Consider the following 27,166-nt stretch of genomic DNA (forward strand, 5'->3'; position numbering starts at 1 on the left):
TGAAGTAATTGTAGTTCATGAAAGTTGAAGTGGCCAAATCTTTTATGCCAAAGCCATGAATCTTCTAGTTCTACTTTCATGGCCATATTTTTGACATATTGCCAATGGATGAGAAATTTCTATTTTCCATCCTTACTTTAGCTATAATATGATTTTTATCTTTTTTATCATATATTATGCAGGAGTCTCTAGAAAAGTGTAGAGAATATCCATTTTCAATCATTTGGCCAACACTCAATAGATTATGCTCCAAGCTAGGAACTAAAAGAACATCATGAATTAATTTAGTTCCTTTGTTTGTATGGATAGAGATCGTACCTTTTCCTTTTGTCTCCACCAGTGCGCCATTTCCCAATTTAACTTGGGATTTTATGGATGTATCTATTTCAGAGAAGATGCTTTCATCTCCTGTCATGTGGTTGCTGCAGCCACTGTCGATGTACCATTTCCTGTTGTTCACTTCAGTTGCTGCTTGACAAGCATAGAAAAGCTCTTCATCCTGCTCCTTTTCTTCTGTATAATTGGCTTGATAATTCTTCTTAAGCCGACAGTCTTTTTCCATATGTCCAAACTTTTTGCAGTTTCGACATTTTGGTTTTCCTCGAAACCAACAATCTTTTTCTAGGTGACTTGTCTTTTTACATGTTCCACATGGAGGGAAGTTTTTCTTCTCCTTGTTTTCATTTTTATTTTCCCAGTTATTGGGTTTATCTCCTCCTCTAGAATTTTCTTTTGATTTCCAGTTTCCTCTAGATTTCTGAGACCTTAAATTGACTTTTGACTGGAAGGCACTTTCTAGTGAACTTTCATTTCGCCTACTCAGTCTTTGTTCGTATGCTTCTAGAGAACCCATTAGTTCTGTCACTGAAAGAGCCGTTATATCTTTTGACTCTTCAATGGCAGTGACTATAGGGTCATACTTATCAGTAAGACTAATAAGTATTTTTTCTACAATTTTTGTATCAGTTATCTTTTCACCATAAGCTCTCAATTGATTTACTATTTCATTTACTTTGGAATAGTAATCTTTAGCGGTCTCAGAATCTTTCATTTTAAGATTTTCTAAATCTCTCCTTAGAGTTTGTAGTTTGACACTACGTACCTTTTCATTTCCTTGAAACTCTTCTTTCAAAGTATCCCAAGCCTCCTTTGAAGTTGTAGCTCCCATGATCCTTGGAAATATGGTGTCATCCAAAGCTTGTTGTAGAGCGTAAAGAGCCTTTGCGTCTCTCTGCTCGTCCTTCTTCGCCTGCTTTCGTTGCTCAGCGGTGGGTCTTTCTGGAACAGAGAACCCACTAGTAACAATGTCCCATAAGTCTTGAGACATAAAATAGGTTCTCATCTTGATGCTCCAAAAATCATAGTTTTCACCAGAGAATATTGGAAGAGGGACAGAGTTTTGGCTAGAGTTATTAGACATGGTGGTAAATTAGGATGACCCTACGCCCAATAAGAAAGCTCTGATACCACTGTTAGAAATTTAGAGGGTGTTTAGGACACTTGTAGCTAATGGCTTGTGTAAGCTTCTATTAGCTATCTATGCTTGATATGAGAAGTGTTTGAACTATAAAACAAAGTATCTTTTATTGATGAACAAAGGAGGATACAAGTGGAGATGTAGATGTCTAGGACAATAGGACTTTAGGACTAGTGGCTTTTAGTATTGCCTCTTGCTTGCCCTTAGATATGGGTACATCCTATATATATAGAGAGTAGATGAACCCTCTTGTCTTCTCTAGAACATCTATTAGCCACATGCTACTAGTAGGTTCTAGAGTATACTACACTTTTAATTATATTCTAGTACATTCTTATATAAGCTTAATATTCTAGACTCTTCTTTTATGTAGAATTATGTAGACTTCTCTAGTTAAGATAGTTACTAATAGATTTATCTAGAATACTCTTTCTTCTTATCAAGCTATCTTCTAAACTTCTAGAATTATGTAGAACTATGTGAAATATTCTAGCTTTAATTTGTATGGGCTTTGAGGAAGTCTCTAGAATTTTGTAGTATTTTCCAATTATGTGCATTAATTTTCAACAGTAATCAATTCGGTTAGTACTGAGGAGTTTGTACTTAGATTCCAATTCGAAGCCGGAGTCCGATTTGGTGATTTCATATTTAAATGTTATGAAAAGAAGAATCCCCTTGCTACTGTGCTGTGGAAAATCATTATCATGAACAACACCCCCAAGTTCATACTTGTATTCGCTGAAGAATCTGCTAAGACGAAGGCAGAAATTTTGAGCATGCACCTCCTCCTAGATGGGAAAAGCTAAATTGGTGGCAACAGTCTGTAAATTCAAGAGGCAAAAAAGGTAGCTGCAGAGGTTCCAAAGGGAGGAGAAACTCAAACTGATGTGAGGTGAGGAAGACTGATATAGTAGGTTTACCAGGATAATAGATAAACATTAAGAAAACATGATGAATTTCAAAAGCTCTAACAATGCCTATAAAGGGAAGGCCATGATCTCCCAAAGAATCTAGTTTTTTCCAAACTGTTGGTTCATGAGGTTGAGGGTGGAAGCAGAACACTCCAGCATGTGGAATGATGGGTCGAATAACCTCGAAAAAGGTAGCTTGATCGAAATAGTCGTAAGTGGAGAGAGCATAGAGTTTGCCCTGCAGCTCCACCGGCAGTGGGTAACATTTCTTATCCATGAAACTCTCATGCATTGGAAATGGCTTGATGCGCAAGTTCGGTTTCACATTTGGATCAGCCTCAAACATCCAAATATCTCTAAGCTCATCCTTGTTGGGTATCTCTCCGGTGAAAAATTGGAAATATTGAAATTATTGGAATTATTTGAACTATGTCTATGGCCATCAATAGCATCGCACAATTTGATGGATTGAACAACGAGAGCAACGGAAAATTCATAATCATTCAAGCACTGAGAGAACATAAGCATAGGGACTTCCCCTTCACACTTTCTTGAAATAATTGTATGGCTTTCTTCTCCTCCACCTCCAAATTCGAAAAACTACGTTTTCCAATTTCTAAAAGTTTTCTTCTCTTCGTCTCGATCAATCGCCATAGCTAATTAACCTACCTAGGTTTTTCGATTTCTAAAGCTACACACTTTTATATTTTTCATTGTTTGGTGGACCTAAAGCAGAATAACTCGCACTACAAGAAATGTGAGCAAAACCCACCCTTATTAGTTGTTATAAAAGATGTGGCAATTAGGCAATAGAGACTAAAGTGCCTTGATTTTAACAGAAATGGATGGCAATTGGGCAATAGGGACTAAATTCCCAATTGCCACCCATTTTATAGCAACCAATTAATATTGGTGAGCTTTGCTCACATTTCTTGTAGTGTCGATTTGCACCATCTATAGACTAGGCCATATTTGTAGCCCAATCAGACAATAGGCAAATCAATGGCCAAAAAAAAAAACAAAAGACAATAGGCAAATCAATTACTTTTTGTTCACACCCTTGAATTTATACTATAAAATTATGATCGAAACCAAGCTAAGAACATATGGAGTGAACTCTGATAAGTCTCTACATTGGCCATGGTTTTATATGCTAAAAATGTTAAAAACTAAGTTTGTTCCACCATGATTAAACAAGAGGGCTGCTATATGCACACTCTTCATTCTCTCATTACACACCACTTTTTCACCTCACACCTCATTTTCCTTTTAATTTTATCAATTTCTTAATGCACAACCCTAAATTTTTTAAAATATATGTAATATATCACAAAGCCCAGCACACCCCCACCACCCTGACCTTGACCACACCACTCGTCATCGGCGGTGATCTAACATTATGCCACTGTCGTCGGCGGGTTGGCATCCCTTCCCCTTCTCTCTCTCTCTCTCTCTTTCCCTACTCTCCTCTCTGCCTTTCTCTCACTCTTCTCTACAACATAGATCAAGAGACAGAGGAAAAGAGAGAGAGAGGGAAAGAGATAAAGGGAAGGAGGGAGATGGGAGATAGAGAGAAATGGAGGTTGGCAGGTTGGACTACCATCGATAGTGGTGGCGGGCGGTGGGGTTGAGACATAGGATAATTGGGTTTGGGTGAGTTGTCCTTTATGGTCATTTAAGATTGGGCTAAAATTGCAATTTAATATGAAAGAGATGGGTGTGTAAAGAGAAGAAAAATGGTGTGCATATAATCCCAATTGTCAAAAAAAAAAAAATTGAGTGTATTTTTTTTTTGTCCTAGGACAAATTGACACAACATATTTTGGAAGTTGGAACATGGTGTCGAAAGAATAGGTGTGGGTTCTCCTCAAAAAGACAAAACAAAACAAAAGAATAGGTGTGGCCGTGTGGGTGTCCTCGAAGGAAAATGGCACAAGGGCTAACGTTCGAAGGAGGCGTTGTTTCTCAGTTGCCCAGAAAGTAGAAAGTAGAAACATGAGGCTCTCGCTACACTGCACTTGGAAATACCAACCCAATCAAGAGCTTACTGCTGCAGCTGCTTCTTAGAGAGAGAAAACCTGCTAATCATAGAGAGATGAAGATCTCCCTTAAGCTTCAAGAAGACCAAGAGGTCCAATACTATCGGAATCCACTGATAAAGGCAAAGATACCCGTTACCATATTCAACCAGCCTTTTACTTCTGCCATTGCCACCATTCCATCCACCACCACCACACCCACCAACTCTTCCTCTCACCTCTCCTTTTCTCTCTCATCCAACTTCTCTTCTGGCCCTTCTGTCAAACTCTCTTACTCTCACACCTCCACCACACCCTCCCCTTTCTCCCTCTCCCTCAAGTCTGGTCTTGGCCTCTTTGGCTCCCCGAACCACTCCCCTCTTGTTTTCACTGCTCACTTCTCTCTCTCCCACACAAACCCCAGTTTCTCTCTCCAGATCAAGCCCCAATTTGGAAACTTTTCACTCAAAAAAACCACCTTTTCAGACCCTAACTGTAAACAGATTTCTGGGTCTTGCCCTAATGCTGGTGCTCATTTGGATTCTGGGTCTCTTTCAAATGGTGATTTTGGAGATGGGTTTGTCTCTGAAGAGTCATCCGTTTGGCAGGAGCTGAGGTTGGAGCCTTGTGGTGGCAAAGTTGGGCTTGTGGACAGTGAATATAGGGCTAATCGTGGGGTTCATTTAAATGGTGGAATTGGGTCTGTGTCAGAGACGCCATTGGCTTGGAAGAATGGTGGGAAAGATGGGTTGTCTGGAATTGCTGTGATGGCAAGGACTGTGTTGCCATTGACAAAAGCGGTGGTGGTGAATATGCGTTGGGGTGTGAATTTTCCAGCAAAATTTGGTACAAAGATGCCGTATTTAACAGTGAATAAGATTGGTATTGAGAGAGTTGAGGAGTTAAATGTAGAGAAGAAGAAGAATGCTGAGAGTAATGTGGGGGATTTAGAATTGTTGAAGGGGATGTGCTTTTGGATGAGCAGAGATTTGGAGGCCTTGGAGAAGGAAAATAGGGAGATGAAGCAGAGGTTGGAGGAGATGAAGTTGGGAGTTTCTCGGAAGCATTTTTATGGGGAGAGTGATGCTGTTGGGAAGAGAGTGGTGCCGCCTTTGGGTGAGACTTCTGGTGAGTTCGAAAGGTGGAGGAACAAGAAGAGTGTTGGAGAAGAGAATGGGAAAATAGAGTCGAAGAAGTCTACCAATCACATTAGTGATGGCGAGTTCGAAAGGTCGAGGAACAAGAAGTGTGTCAAAGAAGATAATGGGCAAATAGAGTTGAAGAAGAATAGCAATCACGCTAGTGATTTAGAATCTGAATTGCAGAGAGCTATCAAGGCTGCTACCGGTTAGCAAGGTTTGACATTTTGCTTTTCTTTGGAATGTATAGCTTTCGCTTTACGTAAATTCATGCTATCTTCTTTATTCAGTGAAGATGTAGCATGAGTAGTGTGGCAGGGTTTTTTAGGGTAGTTTAAACTTTTCATGGGAAATTTGTAGGAAGGATTGTATCAATGAAGTTTATTTATAGCTTATATAGTTTATGTTTATTACTTCAGGTGCTCTTACGTATGAAATATATACCAAAGATTATGTTTTCAGTGCCTTTTTGAAATCCTCTCTAATTTACTGGCTAATTTCAGCGAATTATTAGCTGAATTGATTGCCTTCAATAATTTTTTATTAGATCAATTGTATGTATGTCAGTGAATGGGATATGAGTATGACTGATGTCAAGGTGCCTATTTATAATTCAAAAGCAAGATGATAGGTGTTAGTCATGTAAATGTTCAAGATTACAGTATTTAACCCTAATGCTCTGTATTGCTGCTTTAATTTTATTTTATTTTATTTTATTTTTTTAATTTGAAGCTTATTAAGAACCTGCCATAGTTGAATACCAAGGAAACCTACTCTCCCTCTCCCTTTCAAGGGAATCTTAAATATAGCCATAAGGCTGATCCAGTCTTTGCTGCATCCTCTCCATTCTTTGTGTTTGAGCAAGACTTTCTCTTCTCAGTTTGTGGAATTATTGCAGCAAAGACTGAGGTAGAATTTGGGCCACGCAAAACTTAAAGTTAGAAAAGTTCAATGTGCTGGGTAAAATTTTGATTATGTTTGGGGAGTAGGAAAGATACTTAAACATTACGTGGCACTTTATTCTATTTTGTAGTTCTCACTTGAAGCTTCCAAATTTGTCTCTGTTTTTCCTTGACTGCATATTGGGCCTCGAATTGAAGATTTAAGAATAGTATTATTTATCACTGCATTTCGTGTAATCAAGTTGTAGGCAGCCTTCCTTTTCTCTATCCCCCCATTGGTGTAGTATGTGTAGAAATGAGGCTGAGATTTTGGACCATCTGTTTCTTCACTTTCCAGTAGCTTCTTCATTATGGTCTCGATTGTTCCAGGAGGCGCGTTTAAGTTGAGTTATTCCTGCTTCCTGCAATTCTCTTTTATGTGAGAAATTTAAATTTTTTGGAGGTAAGAAAAGGGGTGTGGTTCTGGGGAGATGTGCCATGATGGCAATTTTTTGGGTTATTTGGATGGAAGGAATAGAAGGGCCTTTGATGATGCTAAGGGGGAGGAGTTGAATCAGTTATGGGAAAGGGTTCATTTTTTGGCATCTTTATGGGCTTCTGTTTTTAGGGAGTCATATTTTTATGTAATATTTTCAGATTGGGGAGCATCAGTGTTATTGGGGTGAGGGGTTTGTGGTTAAGGGGCTGTCGTAATGCTGTTGATGTATTTCTCCTGAGGGCTCCTAGCTTTTGTATTGCACTTTTTGTATTTCGGTGGACTTCTTGTCCACTGTTTTGTACTCTTTCATTTGTTTAATGGAAGGTTTCTGTTTCTCATAATAAAAATAAAATAAAAAAAACAAGTTGTAAGTACTGCACATTCCAGAAACTAGCATGACTTCACTTTCAGAAACATGGAGTTGGTTTTGATTAGAATTTCATATCAAAGTGATCATATCATGATGAAAAACCCTGCTACATTCATATGTCTTAGACAGTGCTTAATGCATCTGACTTGAGAATTATGATAAGACAGATTTGCTTTCTCACCCAATCTGGATGGTTTAATATTTTTCAAGCTTATGACTTTGGGAATTGTAAATATCAACTTTCCTTACAAATTTTAAATTGCAACCTGCAAACTTCATCCTATCAAGTCCTCAGCTGAGTTAAAGAAACTCTTTAGATTAATTAGTTTCCTTGCATCATAGATATTAGTGTAAATCTTCTAGAATGTCCAGAATTTTATTAATTCTCCAAGTTTTGAATCCTGAAAATTACTTTCTTTTGATCAGTTGTTAGCAAAGCTGCTGCAGCTCCTTTCTGATAAGAAATTTTCTTGTGTTAAACTTTTGTGAGTTTCAGTTTGACATACTAAGATCAAAAGTTGCTCTGAATTACTGTTTAGTGGCTCATAAACTTTTCATGTTCATCTAACTAAAATCTGTGGCTAGATTCTGAATTTGCATGTACATGATAATAAATTGTCACTCCTCACTCTAGAAGGTTCAGGGAATTGTCTATGGAAACAAATGGTTGATTGTGATTTGTATCTATCCTGTTTCTAGGTCAGGTATGGACGGTTTATGTAGTAGACAATGTATATATTTGGAATCTTTGTTACCGTTTGCCCTAGAGTAGTATAAATCAATATCTTGATATTATTTGCTTAGACTTGCATTTGGAGGGGCTTGGGATTCTTACTGGGCATGTTGAAAAGTCAATTGGCCAAAAACATGATAAGCCAGAGGATATATTAAATGCTTAACATTTCCTCGACTTGAATCAATAGTTTACTGTTTACTTCTATTCTCATTAGATTTGAGAGCAGTTGATCATGATCTGTAAGTTGATTAATATGGCAAGAATGGACTAAATAGGAAAATCTTAGCTGTGGCAGTATATCTCTTCTTCCCCCATATTCTCCGTCCATTCTTCTTCCTCTTAACATCAAGTTTCTTGGGATGGCCATTTGTCTTGTCTCACACTAGAGTGCAGGCACAAAAAGAAAAATTGAAGTCAAAATGCAGAATGTGTTATCCTATGAAGTCGATCCTCAACCCTTTTCTTTTCAATGACCTTTTTAGTCTTCTGATGATGGAATGTGAATTAACTGTTGGTTGGTTGTGGAAGGCTGGTGGTGATAACTTGAATGTGTCTTCCTGTTGCACAGACTGCTCCATTTGGAGGAGCATGCTATACCTGGTTTTAGTCAGAACATAATAGGCCAGTTGGCTGAATGTCTGGCAGCATGCAAGGCCTGGTAAGTGGTAACATCTGGTGGATGAAAAAGGATATGAAAATCTCGTTCAGGCACCCATCAACGTTCACAAGAAATCCCTAGGTATGCTAGATAATTGGAACTGGCAAGAATCAAAGAACCCCCCCCCCCATTTTAGTAGTAGGTGCATTGGGTGGTTCCAGTTGACTTTTACTGTTCTTTAATTGACAGTATTCTTATTTCTGCTTTATTGAAACAGACCAAGGTTGCGGTGGCATTATATGAGGTATACATGTCTTCAAAGAACTCAGCTTAAAGGTGGTTTGATGGAATCCTTTGCTCTTTTAGATTTTCGCTTCTATGGAATTTGAATTCTTTTTATGCTGGCGTGTGTTGATGTAATTCTGACCTAAATACGTCATTATTAATTTATCATATAGAACAACCCAATCTTTGTTTTTCAAGTTTATTTTAGCCTACCTTTTTTTTAAAAGAAAAAGAAATTCGCTCTTGACAGTGATATATGTTGTATATATAATCCTAGATGTAAAAAGAATTCTTAAATAGTTTTTGAATTCTGATCTTAGTCTGTTTTGTCTTGTAAAATACTTGGCTATGACCAGCAATGAATGGATAAACAATTCTAGATTGATTTATGATGCTATTGTTAAACTTTCTTAAAGAAAACCTATGCATGGTCTTCTTCTCCTTCTTTGGTAAGTGTGATCTGAGAAACCCAAAAGCTTCTTCTATAGAGCTCAGAAATATATGATAAGAGAAACAATATTTAAAACAGATTTCTGCATCTTGTTTTTTTCTCTCCTTCTAAAAAAATGCTGGAAATATCTTTTCCAATTACTGAATAGCACCTGTTGAACGGTTGCTTAAAATAAATTTATAACTCTCCCCTTTTTGTTTGAGGAGTGCCTCCAAGTAATTAGGATATGATTCCTGAACTAGGATGCTTTTAAGTTCTGCAAGATGGGAACTTCGTTGAACAAGGTGTAATGCTGAGTCACTATATACATACATATATTTTGTTTATTGGCAACAAATGTAGACACTATATCTAAATCATATAAATTGAATGTTACTTGTTATCATTATCAAAATTGAACATTCTAGTATTTCTTGTTAAGAAGTGTAGATGTCAGATCAACTTGTATAAATTGGATATTATTTGTTATCTGACTTGAACTTTCTAGTCTTTGGCCAAATTGTCCATGTGTGTACATTGGAATGGTACATTTATCTATGATGCCTTGGACCATTTTGCAGCATTTCTTGGTTCGGGTCCTGGGACATGAAAAACATTGCGTGCCAGAACTGGTATGACAACTGTGGCTGCCAAGGTTAAGGTCGGAAGGTACGTTGAATCGATCCCATTGTGCTTTTAATTTCAACAAACTTAATGGCTTTGTAGTTTGTATGCATGGGTTAAGGTTAGATTTTTGGTTGTGTACATGGACATACTCCCATGCATTACATTATTGTCTTCTAAAATAGCAATGACTTTGTAGAATTTTGGAGTTACATTTAAGTGCTATCAATGTGATTATTTACAGACAAATGAACAATTAATTATTTAATTTGTGATCCTTTAGTTCATCAGTTCAAAATTGTAGAACTAGCTCAAGGAAATTTATCAGTATTGATGAACTGGGTGATTCAGCTTGCGCTATAATTTGAAACTTTGAATGTTATTAATTTTTCAAGTATAACTGTGTTTCTTTGCTTGAGGTGGCTGATGCTCCATAGTGCAAGTTATTTTTACATCTCTCTTAATTAGAATCTAAATGGGCTATTCTACTTCTTGTTTTGGAAGCAAGCTAGGTGGGAAAGTAGGATATACTTGAAATCAAACACTGATAAACTAAAGTTTGCTTTAAACAGTGAATTGATTGCTAGGGGGTTCCACTAAACAGGCAAGCATTTTTACTTAAGCATACCTGAAGGAAGAAATAAATGAACCTTTGATAGAGCTCTCTGTGCACATCTTGCAAGTTGTAACTTTGAAATATAGAGTTCTGGCCTGTCCTTAATTAATGGATTTTAAAATGGTATTCCTAGGTGCAGAGAGGTAACTTTTAATGTAACTTTAAAATATAGAGCTCTCTGTGCATATCATATATTCTGAATTTTTCAAGCCATGCCTTTGACTATTAGTTTATGTTTTGTTTGTCTATTATGTCATTTGTATGGCTGGAAATGGGCAGGCTTAGTGGAGAATTTTATCAGCAAAACTAGGACTGAAATAATAATGTAATTAGTGTGGAATTATATGATATTCATATGTGATGAACATAATTTATCTCAATATCCGCTGGTACTATAGGGGAAAAATTAATAAAGAATAATTGTTGGGGACCTGAGCATGGGTTCAAATTCATTGATTCTTCTGAAAAGCAGTGCTGTAAATATAAAAATCTATGGAGGGCCCATTTCGATGGAGTGGTTTAAAATAAAGGATTTGGATTTCATAATTAGGCTAAGTTAGTTTAAAATGAAGCTACAAAACATTAGATAGAGTGGATTTGACATTACTAGATGCAAATCATGCAATACATTTGAAATGGCTTTGAAATAACTATAAACAAGGAATCATTTGAAATCCATGTGTTTTCTTCCTTTTCTTCTCATCCATGCTGTAATGACAATCCTTTGTTTTGTTGATTTTCATTTTTATCTTCAACTCTCAACATCTTTCACTCTTGATGCCGCTGAAGCTGTGAAGAGAAGCTAGAATTTTCTTCTCTCTCTTGATGTCAGAATAAGAGACCAAAGGAAACTGCTCTAGTCTTCAATGGGGCTGCCGCAATAGGGCATGAGGCATCATCTTACAATGAGGTGGGCCCCATGAGTTATGGATCCCGTCCTCCCAAAGTCTTGCTTTTCTCATGAAACCTGCATGTACAGTACAAGGCATGGTTTCTCATGTCTTGGGAACCTGCAAGTGTCAACTGGCAAGAGGGAAACAAGAGAGGTGGAGTAATATTGAGAAATACTCTGAAAATTCACAAAATGGAGTTATGGTGTAATGTAGGTAAATTACAAACATAGATTCACATTGATTTGGAGTTGTTCAGTTGTTTGAGCATTGATATGAGTTTGAGTGACAAATGTGATCATCTCAGGGAATTAAAAGATACTTGTTATTAATCCCATTCCAAGATTTTTAATAAAATTTGCCCAGACATTTAGTTTGTATTATATTGTTGAACGGTTCCTAATACTCTTAACACTCTAACACAATAGTGTGTAGGAAAGTGTAATTGAAAGTAATTCATCTGCTAGTTTCATATTGTTGATTTTGGAAGTTGACATAAGGAGGTGATATATGGTAATTCCAAGTAGAAAGGGGCAAAGGCCATTGGAGTCCATCTCAAGGGCGAGAGCCTCAACAACCCTTATAAGTTAATTATAATCACGATATTAAGTAATTTTATTTTCATATTTTATCTACACAATAGAAACTTGGCATCTTCAAATTCTCAAAAATCTGCTCCAATGTTCAACCCTTTATTTTTTTCTTTTATCAAATGTTGAATCCCTGTTCACGTGGTATAAAGAATCCTATCAATTTGAAATTGCCCACTTTTGTGTTATTTTGGACCAAAAAAAAAAAAAAAAAAAATCAGAAACGAAGAATACTTGTTCCCCAAGTAAGAGAGGGGCAGTCCTGTCAATCCACACCCAAATCACTAGGGTTGTTTGTGTTACTACAAAAAGCCAAAGGTCCGGTTTTGTTTTCACAAGGGTTTTTTAAGCAAGAGAGTCGTTCTGGTTCAAACGCTTCCTTCCTTATCAACAATGGCGTCTCCCAAAGATCTCAAACAAGCCATCAGCAACCAAACCGACTTCGCTTTGAGACTCTCCAAGCCACTACTTCTGACCGTAGGCAAGAATAAGAACATGGTGTACTCGCCGCTGTCCATCCACACGGTGCTGAGCGTGATCGCGGCTGGGTCACAGGGTTCCACCTTGGACCAGTTGCTATCTTTCCTCAAGTCTAATTCCACCGACCAACTCAACTCTTTGGCCTCTGATCTCATTCCCTTTGTCTTCGCCGACGGATCCAGTAGGGGCGGGCCCTGCTTGTCTTTTGCCAATGGTCTTTGGGTCGAGAAGAGGACCCCTCTCAAGCCTCCTTTCAAACAGGTAGTGAACACTGCCTACAAGGCAGCTCTGAACCAAGTCGATTTCAAGACCAAGTTTGAACAAGTGAGACTTGAAGTGAATTCATGGGCCGAAAAGGAGACTAAGGGCCTCATCAAAGATGTTCTTCCTCCTGGTTCAGTTGACAGCCAAACCAGGGTCATCTTTGCTAATGCATTGTACTTCAAAGGAGCCTGGGTTGACGAGTTTGATGCATCAATGACAGAAGAGTATGACTTCCACCTTCCCAATGGGAGCACCGTTAAGGTACCCTTCATGACCAGGGATGAAACTGAGTTTGCAAGTGCTTTTGAGGGTTTCAAAGTCTTAGAGCTCCCTTATGAACAAGGTGATCACGACATGCCGCGTCGTTTCTCAATGTACATTTTTCTTCCAGATGCGAAAGATGGACTGCAAGATTTAGTGGAGAAGATTTGTTCTGAGTCCGGGTTCTTGGATCGCCACCTTTCCTACAACCGAGTTGAAGTGGGAGACTTTAGAATCCCAAAGTTTAAGATTTCTTCTGGGTTTGAAGCTTCGGATGTTCTCAAGGGTTTAGGACTGGTCTTGCCTTTCAGTGAAGATGAAGGAAGTTTGACAGAGATGGTGGAGTATGCTGTAGGTGATGACCGCCCACATATTTCCAACATACAACATCATTCCTTTATTGAAGTTAATGAACAAGGCACAGAAGCTGCTGCTGTTACTGATACTGAGATGTGTGGTTATGCTCTTATTGATGATGAAAAGATAGACTTTGTGGCTGATCACCCATTCTTGTTCATCATCAGAGAACAAATGACCGAAGCGGTGCTCTTCATTGGGCAAGTTCTCAATCCCCTTCAAGGCTGATTTTTATATAAGAGGATTCAATCTGCTTGGTAAATGTTTTGATTATGTTTGGGTGAGGAGGAAAAGATACTTGAGTATTATATGCTAATTTTATTTTGATTTCATGTTTTGGCTTGAAGCTTCCAAAATTTGTCTCTGTTTTTTTTTTTTTTTGACCCTCATGTTGGGCCTCGAGTTGAAGATTTAAGAATACTGGTTATCACCGGCTTTCTTGTAATCAAGTCAAAAACTAGCATGACTTCTCTTTCAGCAACATGGAGTTGGTTTTGATTGTAGAACTCTTTGTCAATGTGATCAGACAGTGCTTTATGCATTTGACTTGAGATTATGATAATATAGATTTGCAATGACTTTATATTTTTGTTTTTATATATATGTTGCTTACCCAGGCTGGATGATTTAATAATTTTCAAGCTCAGGACTTTGAGAATTGTAAATACCAACTATCATTACAAATTTTAAATTGCAACCTGCAAATTCATCCTGTCAAGTCTTCGGCTGAGTTACAAAACTCAAAAGTAATTAGCTTCCTTGCATCATATATGTTAGTGTAGATCCCCTAGAATGTCCACAATTTTATTTTTTTCTAACATAAATCCTGAATTTGATTAAAAAAAAAAAAAAAGAATCCTGAAAATTACTTTCGTTTGGTCAGTTGTTAGCAAAGCTGCTGCCACCACTTTCTGATAAGAATCTTCTTGGGTTAAACTTTTTTGAGTTTCTGTTTGACATACTACGATCTAAAACTTGCTATAAGTTACAGTTTGGGGGTTCATAAACTTTTTGTGTTCATCTAACCAAAAATTGTAGGCAGCTTCTGATATTTGCATTTACTTGATAAAAATTGGCACTCCTCACTCTATAAGGTTCAGGGAATTGTCTATAGAAACAAATGATTGATTGTGATTTAAATATATCCTGTATTTTTGGGAGCTACGAACAGTTTATGTAGTTGACAATGTATATATTTGGTAACTTTGTAAATAGGAAAATATATATTAGCTGTTACAGTTTATCTCTTCTTCCCTGCAATATGGCAATTATGAGCCTTTGACAGAGCTCTAGCGCTCTCCATATCCTGCAAGTTGTAAATTTGAAATATAGAGTTCCTATCACTAGTTTATCTTTCATTTATCTGTTATGTCAATTGTTACAGAATGATGTAATCAGCCTGGAATTATATGATATTCATATGGGATTAACATAATTTGTATATTGATGTTCACAAGGTTAGTACCTAAAACCTATCCTATGTTTATGCATCCCTTCTGGGTTTTGACAACCATCGATTCCTCCATGTTAAGAAAATCCATATATCGATCCAATTTATTTGGTTGTTGAAGAGAAATTATATTGGCTTGTGTTAGTAGAAGACAATAAATGTCAGCTTGCAGCCAACCCATATTCTTGACCTACCATTGTACCAAGTTGCAGAATTCATAGTTCAGTGAACTATATTTGTTGCAGACCTTTGACCACCAAGAATCCAACCCTGCACCTATGCCGGGAGTCAAGGATGGCTTGGCAACACTCGGCAGCTATGCGATATGGTCTTTGTTTTTGCCATATGATGCAAAATTCTTATTCTGGCATCCATCCACTGTCAATATCACTCCAACAATCTCCTGGGGTGAGTCTGGCATGTGAGATAGCTGTTGCAATGGCTGCGCAGAGAGAGCCAGGATTAGGACGAGCAAGTTTTTCCAGATCAACCCATGTGAGCCCTTGGGGATTGATATATATGTTGCTGGTTATGGAAAATGGAGTGTTGTTAGAAAAATTACAAACATAAATACACATTGGTTTGGAGTTGTTCAGTTGTTTGAGCATTTATATGAGTTTGAGTTACAATCGAGTAATAAATATGATCATCTCAGGAATAAAAGAAGCTTGTAATTAATTTCAATCTGCAAGGAAATATATCAAGATTTTAATAAATACTTGCTAGCCTATTTTTTGCCAAGGAATTTTTGCTTGCCATTTAGTTTGTGTTAAATTGTGATCATTTTAACAGTTCCTAATAATTTAACACAATCTTGTGGCTGTGCAAGCGTAATTGAATGTCATTCATCTGCTATTTTCGTCTTGTTGATTCTAGAAGTTGACAGTGGAGAGGTGATAATTCAAATAGAAAGGAAAGGAGCAAAGTGTATATGCTGAGACAAATAACGTGTGGATAGCCTTCTGAAATAATTGAAATTGACTTGTATGTAGAGAGGTGAGGTGAAGAAAAATCTGGTTGATTTTTTATTGTTCCAAACTCTAAACACAATTATAATGTTATTTATCTAAACCTCACAAAAATAAAAATTTGCTAGCCAGTCAACAGCCCCATTAGCTTTGCGGTACACACGACACAATTCCACATTATCAAACAGTTCATTTCGGCCAAAAAAAAAAACTAGTGCAGTAAGTTTTGAATATCCATGAAAATGTGTTTAAGCCATCAAAGAATTTGTGTTGTAGTATCAGCACAATCCACGACAAGTTTAGAGTAACCTATTTGGATTTGCTTATAACTGTGTTGGATAGCCTGTTGAGTCCATCTCTAAGACCAAGAGCTTCAACAACCAAAATAGTGGATGTAACGAAATATAACATTGAGACTGACATAGTGAGAATAAGTTGAATAACACCACTCTTTACTTATTTTTGGTTTTTTAGAATTTCGTAAATCAATATTGGTTTAGACTTTAGACTTTTTTTATTTTTTTATTAAAAGATACTTTATTAAAGAAAACTAAACAGAGTTACAATTCGATTCTTATTACAATTCTAGACATATAACTATAGCAAACGTCGAACAATTGAATCTAAAACTCTTTTAGTCTCTTCATAAGACGCCGTTCGAAAATTTCCAAAAGAATAAAAGAAAACCCAGCACCAAGACAAACTAGATATCGTGCAAACACCTATCAAGTTTTGAAATTTTCTCAAAATCCTAAACCATAAGCACTAAAACCACAATTCTATGACCTAAAGTAATTAATTATTTAACTCTAAACCCCTAATTATACTAATAAACACGAGTCTCCAATAAGTCAATAACCTCCAATAAACCTTTTAAAATTTAAAGAAATTAAAAAAAAAATTGTAACTCCGACCAAAAGCATTTGTAACTGTCCCGGGGTGGAAGATTAAAAAGAAAAAAAAAAAAAAAAGTGTTATAAAAGAGTTTGACTTCCACTTAGGGATTTTAAAGGAAAAAAAAAAAAAAGATATTGACGCCCAACTTAGAGATTTTAATGGTTGGAGATACTACTTCCGAATTCAAAACAAAGAGAGTGAGTTCCCATCATCACACAACTCAAAACTGGGTTGTCCCCAACTACTTCCGAAGACAGTATTGGTTCACTTTTGCTTGATACATGTTTGTAGTAGTTGGGCCTAAAAAGACGGTTTTTTTGGTGTAGAGGCCTAAAAAGACAGTTTATTTGTACTTGTTAGTTGTCACGCATCCTAGGTAGGAGCACTGAAGTAAACAAATGGCGAGCTCAACCCCAGGTGGAAGCAGCAGAGAGAATACGGCAAAAGCCATGGTGTCTGATCAGATCTCTCAAGCCGTACTATCCACTTCCAACCTTCTCCACCTCATGCAACAATCCTCACCTTCCCAGGCATCCTCCTATTCTCTATTTTTATTTTTATTTTTATTTTTCCAGTTTTTCTGTCAGAAATATTTATGGAAGAGCTGTGTAAGCTTCAGTGGTCAGTGATCAAATGGGTTTGCTTTATTTCTTGTTATAAAACCAAATTGGCCTTCTGGGTTTTGGTTAGACTTGGGAAAGGAGAATGTATTATGTATTACATAGATTTTTTTAATTTCTTATTTTTGTTATTCCAGATGTTGATGCTGATTTGATTTAATCAGGAAAATATAGGCAAATATCTTATAAAAGAGTAAAATTTGAAGGAGAATTCTATGTGGCTCAGGTGGTCTACCTCAAAGATAGTTGTAGGCAAACATTTTGTTATGGGAAAATACCTGAAGACTATGAAATTGGATGCTTGAAGGATTGAAATACTAGAAACTAATGTGCAAATTATCAGACACCCTTCCTGGTGAAGGATGGTAGAATTGATACAAATAGTGGATGGATCAATGAAGTAAAATGCTCAGTTAGAATGCATAGGAAGTGTGACGGTTTATGGAGGCCTTGGTGAAGGATACTTTGGGTGAAACAGGAAGGGGGTACATATAGGCAGGTTTCTTAGATGTAAATTTCTTTTGCTATTGGAAATGAGTGTTAATTATCTTTTGGTTAGATTGTGGTGAGGGGATGGGGCCTTAAAAATTGAATAAGTCTTGAAACTGTGATGATGGAATAAACACGTTGGGATGGACGATGGAGTGAAGGTGCGTTAAATTTCTATTAGGTAGCTGCTGTGCTGGCTGTAATTTTGAAGATATAGTTCATTCTCAATTTTTTTTAAATGTATATTGAGTTGTTAGAGATGGGAATAAGTTTCAGAAAGGAGAAGAAATGAGGGGGAAACTACTCGGGTCGGTACAAGCATGTGTCACTAACTTAGAAATGGAAGGCTTGTTCATACAGCATGATAATGTAACTCTTCTAAATCTGTATTTTCAGTATGATTCACCTTTTACAATCATCATAATATTTTAATATTCCTTGGTTATCAGTTGGATTAATCTCGTGAAAGTTCTCTTGCTTGCAACTTTTCAGACATGGAATGTAAACGTCACAATGCAATGTGAATTACTCATTTTTCCCTTAATTTCCATCTTATATACCATATGGGTACATGAGGTAATGGGGTCATAAACTGCCACTCTGCAGTATGTGTGTGATAGCGTTACTTGACTCCTGATTTGACTTTGCTTCATTAGCCTATTGCGCATTGTTACTTATATTTTTGATCTCTTCTCTTCTGCAGGCCCAACTGATAAAGCTTCCAAAGAATCTTTTGGTCAAAACATCTACAATTAAGAATACCGGACAAGTATGTTTTTTCTTTTCACCGCTAGGGACTTGACTATGAACATTCCATGTTCATGTTATATTCATGGTCCTGTATTCCTTTCTTTTTTTATGCAGTTGTTGGAGCAGATGCCTCGAGTGATTTCATCTCTGGATGCACATATGGAAAATGGGTTACACAGGTTGTACTCATTTAGGTTTTACTTTGGCAAATCTTTTGTGGTATGCAGTTATATACATCAACACTTTTCCTAAAGTGGCTCTTGTTCTATGAAGAATATATTTAATTAACAGTTGTGATGATGTTTTTTGTTGTTAATATCTAAACTAGTATAATTGTGACATGAAACATTTATAAGTTTATTATTTTGAGGAATTAACAAAATTGGTAATTTGATTTTGGGCATACAGCAATGTGGGTTACCCTAATTCTGATTTGCTATTGAGCCCTATTTACAAGCCACTTGGTCATTGATGCTTAGTACATGGAATCGCTGGTGGACTTGAGACCAAAATCTTGATAATTGGTGATATATGAACAGCATAATTGAAATTTGTATTCATCAAATTGAGTGCAAATTATGTACCCAATCCATAATTAAAGTGATGGAATGCATCCTATTGCCTTTATGGGTAGTGATTGTATACCAAAACCACAATTTTTCTCACCATGAAAATAAGTGTGCCCCATATCTGCCCACTAGTAATTATTTGTAGGGCATCTCTGTTCTTGCACTCTTTGCCTAACATCCGTTACAATTTTTGCAGCGTTCCTCATCTGCAAACTGTCATCCAGTTACTCTCAAACATGGAAAGCAGCCAACTTAGTTCTCTCTCTCAAGCTCTTGTACTTCAAGAGGTTAAACTCTCTCTCTCTCTCTCTCTCTCTCTCTCTCTCTCTCTCATGAGAATGTGACCCTTTCTTTTTGGTGTGAATGAAGCATAATAAATTACTTCAAAGTAGCTCAAATCTTTTTTTGTTCCCTCAAGTCCTTATTGTAGCTAAGTTCAATTATTGCATAAGAACTGGAGCTCTTTCGTTGGCATTTTCCTTATTTTAAATTCCATATTGTCCTCTCCCAGGAACAAGAGGTGGAAAATCAACCTCCAAAAGTAGGCTAACAATCCAAAGTATGCAGCCATATTGTTGAAGATTGTATTTAAGCAGATATACATAACGTTGGTCACAAGAAACATTTGGTGTTCTTGTTCAAAATGGCCAGAGTAAATTATGTATGATTTCAATGTACATAAACACGTTATCGGATAATGTCAGTAGACTAATATGAAGTTATTTTCTTTACATTTTTTTAACATAAAGTGAAGAATCCATGTTGACCAACATGATGTGATCTCTTGAGTCCTTTGAATTTCATTTTTATGTTCTCATCAGATGCACACTCAATATCTGCTGCATGGGTAGTTGCTCAGCCATCTACTCAGTCCTTATAAATGTATATCCTACAAGTATAGGATGCCAAATTGCTGTGCACCCATCCAGGAGCTGATTTATCCTTTCAGGGGTCCTGACCCGTTTCTATTCTTTGTCCTGCATTTTGGTACTTCTGGCACTGTTTCTTTTATGTACTTTGAGAAACAGACAGGCTGGTTCATTTTCTTAGCATTTGTAGGTTCAATTTAACACCACAGCCATCATTTCCCATATCGTATTTTCCTGCTTGAGGTACATAATATGTACTATCATGTAACATGCATAAGCATTCCTATGTTTTAATATATGCTGTCTGCTGCTGACAGACTACAGCAGTGGAAATCAGAGAACACTTTCCTGCATTTATATTTCCTTTCCCTTGTTCTCTATCCCAAGTGCAGGGAGCTCTAGTTTGAACTCAAATCTAGATGTAAAATGGACTGAGTCAGGGAAAGTATGGTAGAGACATGATATATTTTAGAAAAATCACATGGCACAATATCATCTATGTCAATCTCTGGTTTTATATGCCAAAGCACACAAATTTAGATACAGTACGTGCATGGCATGAACATGAACATGCTTGTGTCTCGTGACTGTCTATGTTGAGCCTAAATCCTGCACAATTGAGCACTGCATGGGCATGATTAAGAGTTGTAACATGATATATTTTGATGCTCAGGATTGGTTTACCAACTTGATTATTAGCAATGGCTGAAAAGGTAATAGTACATCAGACTAAGGTCCCTGTCCTTCATACTAATTATTTTCGATCAAAAGTACAACATTTGTTTTGGCTTTAGTTTCTTGGTTAATTGACTTTATCATTTTAATCCCTGTTTCAATGATTTTCGTTATGGTTTCTTTGGAATGAATGATTGGTTTTTTGTTTTTGGAAAAATTTCTAAAATGTGCTTATAGCTGTGTTACAGTCATCACTCATCAGGAATCTTAGGATTCAGATTTCAAATAAATTTAGCTTCTATTTTCCCTATGATTTAATGGTTGCATCAGTGCAACTGATCAGTTGCTACATTGATAAGTGTTATTGTATCTGCCAAACCAGTTTATATGTGATGCCTTATGAATGACATGATTTGTGTTTTGCATTAATGTCTATTTCCATGATTCAATTGAGCAAAAAGATACAAGGCGTTACATAGGATGCAGTATAGCACTATAGCTAGAAACACAAAACAGGGGTCAAAGTTGCATTGTAGCAAAAAACAATGTTCTTATTATGGTTAAAAAAGCATCCAATGCAAATGTAAAATGACAATCACTTGACTCCAAAAACATAAATTTGCTAAATAACCACACAGATTTCTTTGTTCACTAAGAATGAGATCCCAATCTGAATAAAAATACTTACAAAGATGGGAATTCAAGTGCACCATATTTAGAAACTCACAAATGTGAACAATTTTATTGTACTTCTATCAATTTAATTTCTGTAGTCATCGAAAGTTCGTTCAATTTAGTGATTATACCTGCTGATGTTCATATTGCCTTTTCACAGTTAAAAATGTTACTGATTATGGATGTTGCTTAAAGCCATTTAACATATTCTACATAAACATATATATAGTCCTCATGACTCATTGACCTGGAGATGAAGCCATTGTAGTATCAAATGATTTCTTCCTGACCAAAAGGCAAGTGATCTTTGAAGCCTGGCCATGAGAATTGTCAAGACTACACAGAACAAAGTCAGGCCTGTGGAGCATAAGATTCAAGTGATCCTTCCCAATAACCAGTGCGGTTGCATCTAGAAGAACATGCCATGAGTTCCGGTGGGCTTCCGACACCCAATGTAGTGAGTGATGAATCCCATTTATAAAAGCTGGATAAGAAAACAACCCTTTCAGCTTGTGCTTACTTTTCTTCCTGAAATACTGGCTTAGTTGTGAACCTTTGATCCTCAAATCCAACCACGACTCTGGTGCTAAAATCACTTTGGAATCCTTGTAACTAGCAAATTCCTTTATGCAGTCTTCTTCTCCTCCTCCAGTAATGCTCATGTAGTAGTTTCCCCTGAAGAAAGGGTAGCTCTCCCCTACTAACACCATGGCATCCCTGTAGTTTGGGGTGAAGAGAACAAGGTACTCATCATCAGGCAATCCACAGTGCTTCAAGACCTTGTTTCGAGCTTGTATCTCGGGGATAGAGATGAAACTTCCAGGGAAGGAGGATTTTTCGGTGAGAATGTCAAGCAACCTTGATGGCTCCAGCTGAGTCCTATCTAAGTCAGGAAGATTGCTTGCAGAGAATTGTGTTGGTGACTCTCTGAAAGTACCCCTTGGAGACTTCCTCTTATCATCAGGCATGGACTCAGGAGATTCCTCATTGATGCAAATAGTTGAGAGATCAAACTTTTCTCCTTCTACAAGCCCAACATATTGTGGATACTTTGCCAGTACATACTGTTCAACATATTCCATTTCTGTTGGTGTGATGGGGCCTGACCATCTGAGTTCTAGACCATCACCATGGAGTGTTGATATTGCTTCAGCTACAATGTGAGGAGGAATCATAGTATGTGCTTTCTGTTGTAGTTCAAAATTTAACCAAACAATTTCCAATCAGATACAGATTTATTTGAGATATCTGAATTCAAATTTGAGAAATTAAAGATGCTTTAAAAGAGTTAAATCGATTTTTACCTTAATAACCATACTTCTTGGTCTGCCATCATCTGTTGGTGGTTTGTGTATAGAAGCGAAAAGGGATTTTTTGCATTTACCTTCCATCATGGCCTATTATTTTTGTCCATAGTTCATTAAAATTGTTAATACAAATTTATACAAAGAACTAGAATGCATAATTCACATCAAATGAAAAGTATGATCTTTGATTATCAGCACTTACCTCAGCGCCTGCATGTGTAACAATTTCACCAGTGTTCCTCCCCATAGTATCAATTCTCACCACTGCCCATAGAGACAAATAATATATCTTTTAGGTCCTTTAAACAAGTATCGAAGTTTCATAAACAAGAGGATAACAAATTAGAAGCAAAAACAAAGTTATGCATGTAAAAAAGGCTTTAGCCCAAACACCACAAAAATCCCTTTTGCTGCAGAAGTGGCTTTGATCACAAAGGTTTCACATATGAAAGAATCTATGACAAGGACAACAGAAGAAAGAAGATCAAGATTCAAAACCTCCTATGGTGTATGCTAAGCTATTGTTATTATTCATGGGGTACTAAGAAACTACAAGAAACCACTGAACACATGAAGACAAGTGTCAACCCCCATGTCCCCAAAATCATGACATGAATCCCAAGACATGCCTCCATTTTACCAGTGCAAAATCAAAAAGCTCTATATCCATGATTTATTCATACAAGTCAAAGGTATGAAACTATGAATTCCCATTTCAACTGTGTTAATCAGTATTTTCCACTTGATGAAAAATAACATTAGTACACACAAAACCCAGATAGTAAAACTCTTATTTCATACCTTTTTCAGAGTCAATTTAAAACCCCACAAAACTGAAACAAGCTGAGAGATGAAGCAGAGCAAGTGAAACAAGTGGAGCTGAGAAATCTGATATGGGTTTTGGGGATGAGAAACGTTGAGCTGCAAAGGTAAATTTTTTAACCACACTGAGTCTTGTGACCGCTGACAATGCCTTGCTCAACATTCTTAGACATTCTTTTGGCAAAATATGTCATGTGGGTTCCAATGGGTAACCTCAAAATTGTTTCAAATGGCAGAAGAAACCAAATATCACTTTTTTTCTCACAATCTGATGTAATTGGAAACAATGTGCTTAGAAAGAGAGAGGAGGGGTATATACGCAGATGCCGTATAAGAGATGCTTTGTTTGAGAGCTTACAAATGGACAAAGCCAATAATATATTTCTTATTATTTAAGCAAATTGGCAATTAAATAAGAAATTTATGTATGCTTTCACTCTCAGTGCTGTTGCTTGATTGGAAGAATTCAGTGGGAAAAGTAAAGAAAAAATGGAGCTGCCGTACACCGACCTATATTTCAGTTTCAGAGTGCATTATTATAATTCATAAATCACATATAACGTCTCTGCCTTAACTCTCAAGTCATAAAATAATGAGTTGGTCTTCAAAAATTTTTTTTTCCCCTTTGGTTGAAGTTTACGGTATGAAGTTTCCTTGAAACTCTTCTTGAAAAGGACTATAAGCTACGAAGACCTTCACTGGGTCAGAAGTTTAGAATTTTGAACCAAAGGGGAAGGTGAGGAGTCTTTCAACTCCTTTTTTGCATGAAGTTTCTGAGAAATTGAATGCTTAGGGTGGCAAATGGTTCAGGTATTGGAATTTCACAAATGCTTTTAAGTTTAAGGTTTTTATTCCATCTACCATCTGGACACCCGCTATGAGTGACAATAGAAGATGTAAAGTAAATTATTTTAAAATACACTTTACAGCCGTTAATGATAAATGCACGCACTTATTATTTTCAAGTGTAAAAATGTCCACTTAATCATAAATAAATTCACTTTATATATATAAAAAAAAAGACGCTCAAATTGACAAAAAAAGAAAAAGAAAAAACAAAGGTGCTAAGTGCACATAAGGCATTGTACATTGTCGATAGCTACTGTTCGACAGTAATTCTGCAAAGATAGTTATTGTTCTATAGTAACTTTGTAGCAACGGACATGACAATGGTTGATGCGACTCCAAGCGTAAATTTTGTGTGTTTTATGTTATTTTTATGAACTTTTGACATGTTTCTGTAAAAAACAAAAAAAAAACCTATAATTAACAGATTAGATTCTCTGCTAATCTTTCATGTGCTAATCTTATACTAATTAATCAAAACTCTGTTATTTTACTGTGTAAGTTCATGATCAGAACCGTTTATTTTTTATATCACCCTTCAAAGATCATCTCTACACAAAATCAAACAAATTAAACATTATTTAGTCATGTAGTCAAAATAATGCTTTTTTTCTTTTTAATAGTTGTTGCACGGTGAGTATAGCCATTGTTGAACAATCACTATATATAATTGACATTGTTCAACAACACCCACGTTGTAAAACATTAGAAGAAAAAAACGTCGTGCGCTAGGCTCCATGCCCCTTACATTTTTTTCATTAAAGTGGGCCGGCTTATCACCCTATTTTCCTAAATAGGCTTTAATAAAACCCCTTATTTTTATTTTTATTTTAAAATGATTAATTAATGTTTTAAGCTCTTTAAATTAAGTTTCTTTCTTTTAACCTCTTCAAATAAAGTTTCTTGTTTTAATAGTTTCTTAAAGCAAAGGGTATTTTAGGTAAACCAAAACTTTTAAGAATATAAGATATGCTTTATCATTTTCACATCTTACCCTAATGTTACTTGAACCTAAGTTCATAAACAAGTTTTAAGAAGTCAAGTATCATTGGAAATATTTTTGTTTGCTTGCAGCATTAATTCAAACACGTATGGAGGTGATTTTAAGTCTTTTCGGTTCAATATTAGGGCTTATTGAAACCACAATTTAAAATTTGGAATATGAAAACAGAAAACCATTTACTATTCCAAAAAATTGGTTTGGTATACGGTATATTTCACTAATGATCACTATTTCGGTATTTTTCGATGCTTAATACTTTTGGTTACTTTTGATAAATTATGTAAGTCAAATAGAATCTCAATTCACACAAAATATATATTTTGTTAAAGGGTTTTTTTTTCGGTCGAAATATTTTGTTAAAGTTAAAAGAGAAAATACAAACAACGCAACACCTTTTATGCTATATATATAGAGATTTTCTCTAAAGGGGATGTTCGCATTTTTAAAATTTTGCAAATGTGTAGACTATCCGGTCGACAGGTGCTGTAGCAAGTTTGGATGTTCACACGACGACCGGATAGTCCATACATCCGCAAAATTTGAAAAACGCGGATATTCTCTCTAAAAAAGGACTATATATATATATATAATAATTCTCATGTACGCGCGGTTAGTTGTACTTTATTATTTTTTTTTTTATGAATTCTCAGCGCCAATTAATTGACAAGAAAGTCAATTGCTCGATGCTTTGTTTTGCTTGAAGCAATCGCCTGCCACTTTCTCTATAGTTTTGAACCTATTCTTGACAAGTTTAACCCCACAGGTTTTTTTTGGTTTGTGGAATTGGGGCATGAGAATGGATATGAGAGGCATTCTCAAGTTTGTTAAGCACACTCTTGGGAGTGTTACCTTTTACATGGGTATAAGATATTCATGAAAGGAAAATCTGAAATACATGTATATTTGCGCTCTTTTGGGTTTGTTATTCTCATCTTTTGAGAAAATATTTAACTGACTATTTTGTAGGTCATCTCTTTAAAAGAGGTGAGACTCACTCATGTGAGCTAAAGATAAACCAAAACTTTCTTTCCCTATAGATGTGGATGAACTCAACATCCAAGAAGCATTTAATAAATCCCTGCAAGCCCATACAAGGGAACTAATGAACTATATAGTCGGATCATGAAACACAAGAGGGCGACAATCAGCCTCAGATTGTAAAATCAACATGACGTACAACAAGCTTCTAAATTCCCATGCTCCAAGCTAATTTCACCTAAAAAGAAAAGGATAGTTTTGAAATTGGATCATCAAACTTGTGGAAGGAATCCAAAAGAGTCGTGTGTACCATGTGGAATTGACCTCACCATAACCTCACATTACTCATCATGTACAAGGGAGGGCCCCTTATCTCTATAAAAGTGTCCCTCACTCTACTCACAAAGGGTACGTCTTCACCCTATCCATTCCTACATTCATTCTTTTACTCTCTCAATGTAAATATAACACTTTCTTCTAGTGAAAACCCGACAACAATGTGGTCGATCGTAGTCCAATAGCTCTAGATTATGAGTTGAGTGAACCACTATAACCTTCGTATTGTTGTGTGTTTATATAATTTTACGATAATTCATTGTTCATTCATTTTTTGACATCAACAAAAGTGTTTAAAATTTCTAGAACTGTAAATATGTCATTTTTTTGTATTTGAATAGTAAATATAAATGCATACAGATGCACAAAAATGCATGCATTCATGGGCTGAACAAGTGAGAATATATTGAAGTGAACTCAATGGACAAAGTATTTTCTATTCAATATTTTCAGTGTTATATATATAAGGTGTTCCATCAAGCATCA

At 36.3% G+C, this 27,166-nt stretch overlaps 4 protein-coding genes and 1 pseudogene across 7 annotated transcripts; 3 read left to right on the top strand and 2 right to left on the bottom strand.

The window, feature by feature from the left end:
* Positions 1-174: 174 nt before the first annotated feature.
* LOC147273535 (uncharacterized) lies at positions 175-1,420 on the bottom strand. The gene is made up of 2 exons (XM_086228233.1): positions 319-1,420; positions 175-188 (listed from the first exon to the last, which is right to left on the bottom strand). Exons 1-2 carry the CDS (start codon positions 1,418-1,420, stop codon positions 175-177), a joined length of 1,116 nt encoding a protein of 371 aa, XP_086084359.1.
* Positions 1,421-4,320: 2,900 nt separating this feature from the next.
* LOC147273536 (uncharacterized) lies at positions 4,321-5,958 on the top strand. Its single transcript, XM_086257671.1, has one exon. The coding sequence runs from the start codon at positions 4,484-4,486 to the stop codon at positions 5,756-5,758; it is 1,275 nt and encodes a 424-aa protein (XP_086113797.1). The 5' UTR covers positions 4,321-4,483; the 3' UTR covers positions 5,759-5,958.
* A 6,499-nt stretch (positions 5,959-12,457) lies between these two features.
* On the top strand, positions 12,458-13,654 carry LOC147273537 (serpin-ZX pseudogene; annotated as a pseudogene).
* Positions 13,655-16,863: 3,209 nt separating this feature from the next.
* Positions 16,864-21,681, top strand: TOM2B (tobamovirus multiplication 2B). 4 transcript variants are annotated; one of them, XM_086228042.1, is made up of 6 exons: positions 16,864-16,997; positions 17,102-17,271; positions 18,554-18,619; positions 18,715-18,779; positions 19,366-19,456; positions 19,681-19,902. In XM_086228042.1, exons 2-6 carry the CDS (start codon positions 17,140-17,142, stop codon positions 19,717-19,719), a joined length of 393 nt encoding a protein of 130 aa, XP_086084168.1. In that variant the 5' UTR covers positions 16,864-16,997; positions 17,102-17,139; the 3' UTR covers positions 19,720-19,902. The 4 variants fall into 4 exon arrangements, with proteins under 4 accessions (XP_086084168.1, XP_086084170.1, XP_086084169.1 ...); XM_086228044.1 differs by having other exon boundaries at positions 16,897-17,271; positions 18,715-18,819; positions 19,681-19,728; XM_086228043.1 differs by lacking the exon at positions 19,681-19,902 and adding an exon at positions 21,549-21,681 and having other exon boundaries at positions 16,901-17,271.
* LOC147273539 (uncharacterized) lies at positions 21,628-23,814 on the bottom strand. Its single transcript, XM_086228040.1, has 4 exons — positions 23,497-23,814; positions 22,898-22,959; positions 22,693-22,785; positions 21,628-22,575 (listed from the first exon to the last, which is right to left on the bottom strand). Exons 2-4 carry the CDS (start codon positions 22,940-22,942, stop codon positions 21,628-21,630), a joined length of 1,086 nt encoding a protein of 361 aa, XP_086084166.1. The 5' UTR covers positions 22,943-22,959; positions 23,497-23,814.
* Between the last annotated feature and the right edge of the window lie 3,352 nt (positions 23,815-27,166).

The sequence above is a fragment of the Dryas octopetala genome, chromosome 9, assembly GCF_963921425.1.
Source record: "Dryas octopetala chromosome 9, drDryOcto1.1, whole genome shotgun sequence".
NCBI classification, from domain to species: Eukaryota; Viridiplantae; Streptophyta; class Magnoliopsida; order Rosales; family Rosaceae; genus Dryas; species Dryas octopetala.

What these genes read in the sequence shown, in the direction of transcription:
- LOC147273536 (XM_086257671.1), top strand. Translation starts at nt 4,484, where the DNA reads ATGAAGATCTCCCTTAAGCTTCAAGAAGACCAAGAGGTCCAATACTAT.
- LOC147273539 (XM_086228040.1), bottom strand. Translation starts at nt 22,942, where the DNA reads ATGGGGAGGAACACTGGTGAAATTGTTACACATGCAGGCGCTGAG. An exon ending in TTACACATGCAGGCGCTGAG is followed by an intron (nt 22,786 to 22,897) that starts GTAAGTGCTGAT and finishes CAAAAATAATAG; the next exon opens with GCCATGATGGAAGGTAAATG. An exon ending in CAAGAAGTATGGTTATTAAG is followed by an intron (nt 22,576 to 22,692) that starts GTAAAAATCGAT and finishes GAACTACAACAG; the next exon opens with AAAGCACATACTATGATTCC.
- TOM2B (XM_086228042.1), top strand. Translation starts at nt 17,140, where the DNA reads ATGGCGAGCTCAACCCCAGGTGGAAGCAGCAGAGAGAATACGGCAAAA. An exon ending in ATGGAAAATGGGTTACACAG is followed by an intron (nt 18,780 to 19,365) that starts GTTGTACTCATT and finishes CAATTTTTGCAG; the next exon opens with CGTTCCTCATCTGCAAACTG. An exon ending in AAGCTCTTGTACTTCAAGAG is followed by an intron (nt 19,457 to 19,680) that starts GTTAAACTCTCT and finishes GTCCTCTCCCAG; the next exon opens with GAACAAGAGGTGGAAAATCA.
- LOC147273535 (XM_086228233.1), bottom strand. Translation starts at nt 1,420, where the DNA reads ATGTCTAATAACTCTAGCCAAAACTCTGTCCCTCTTCCAATATTCTCT.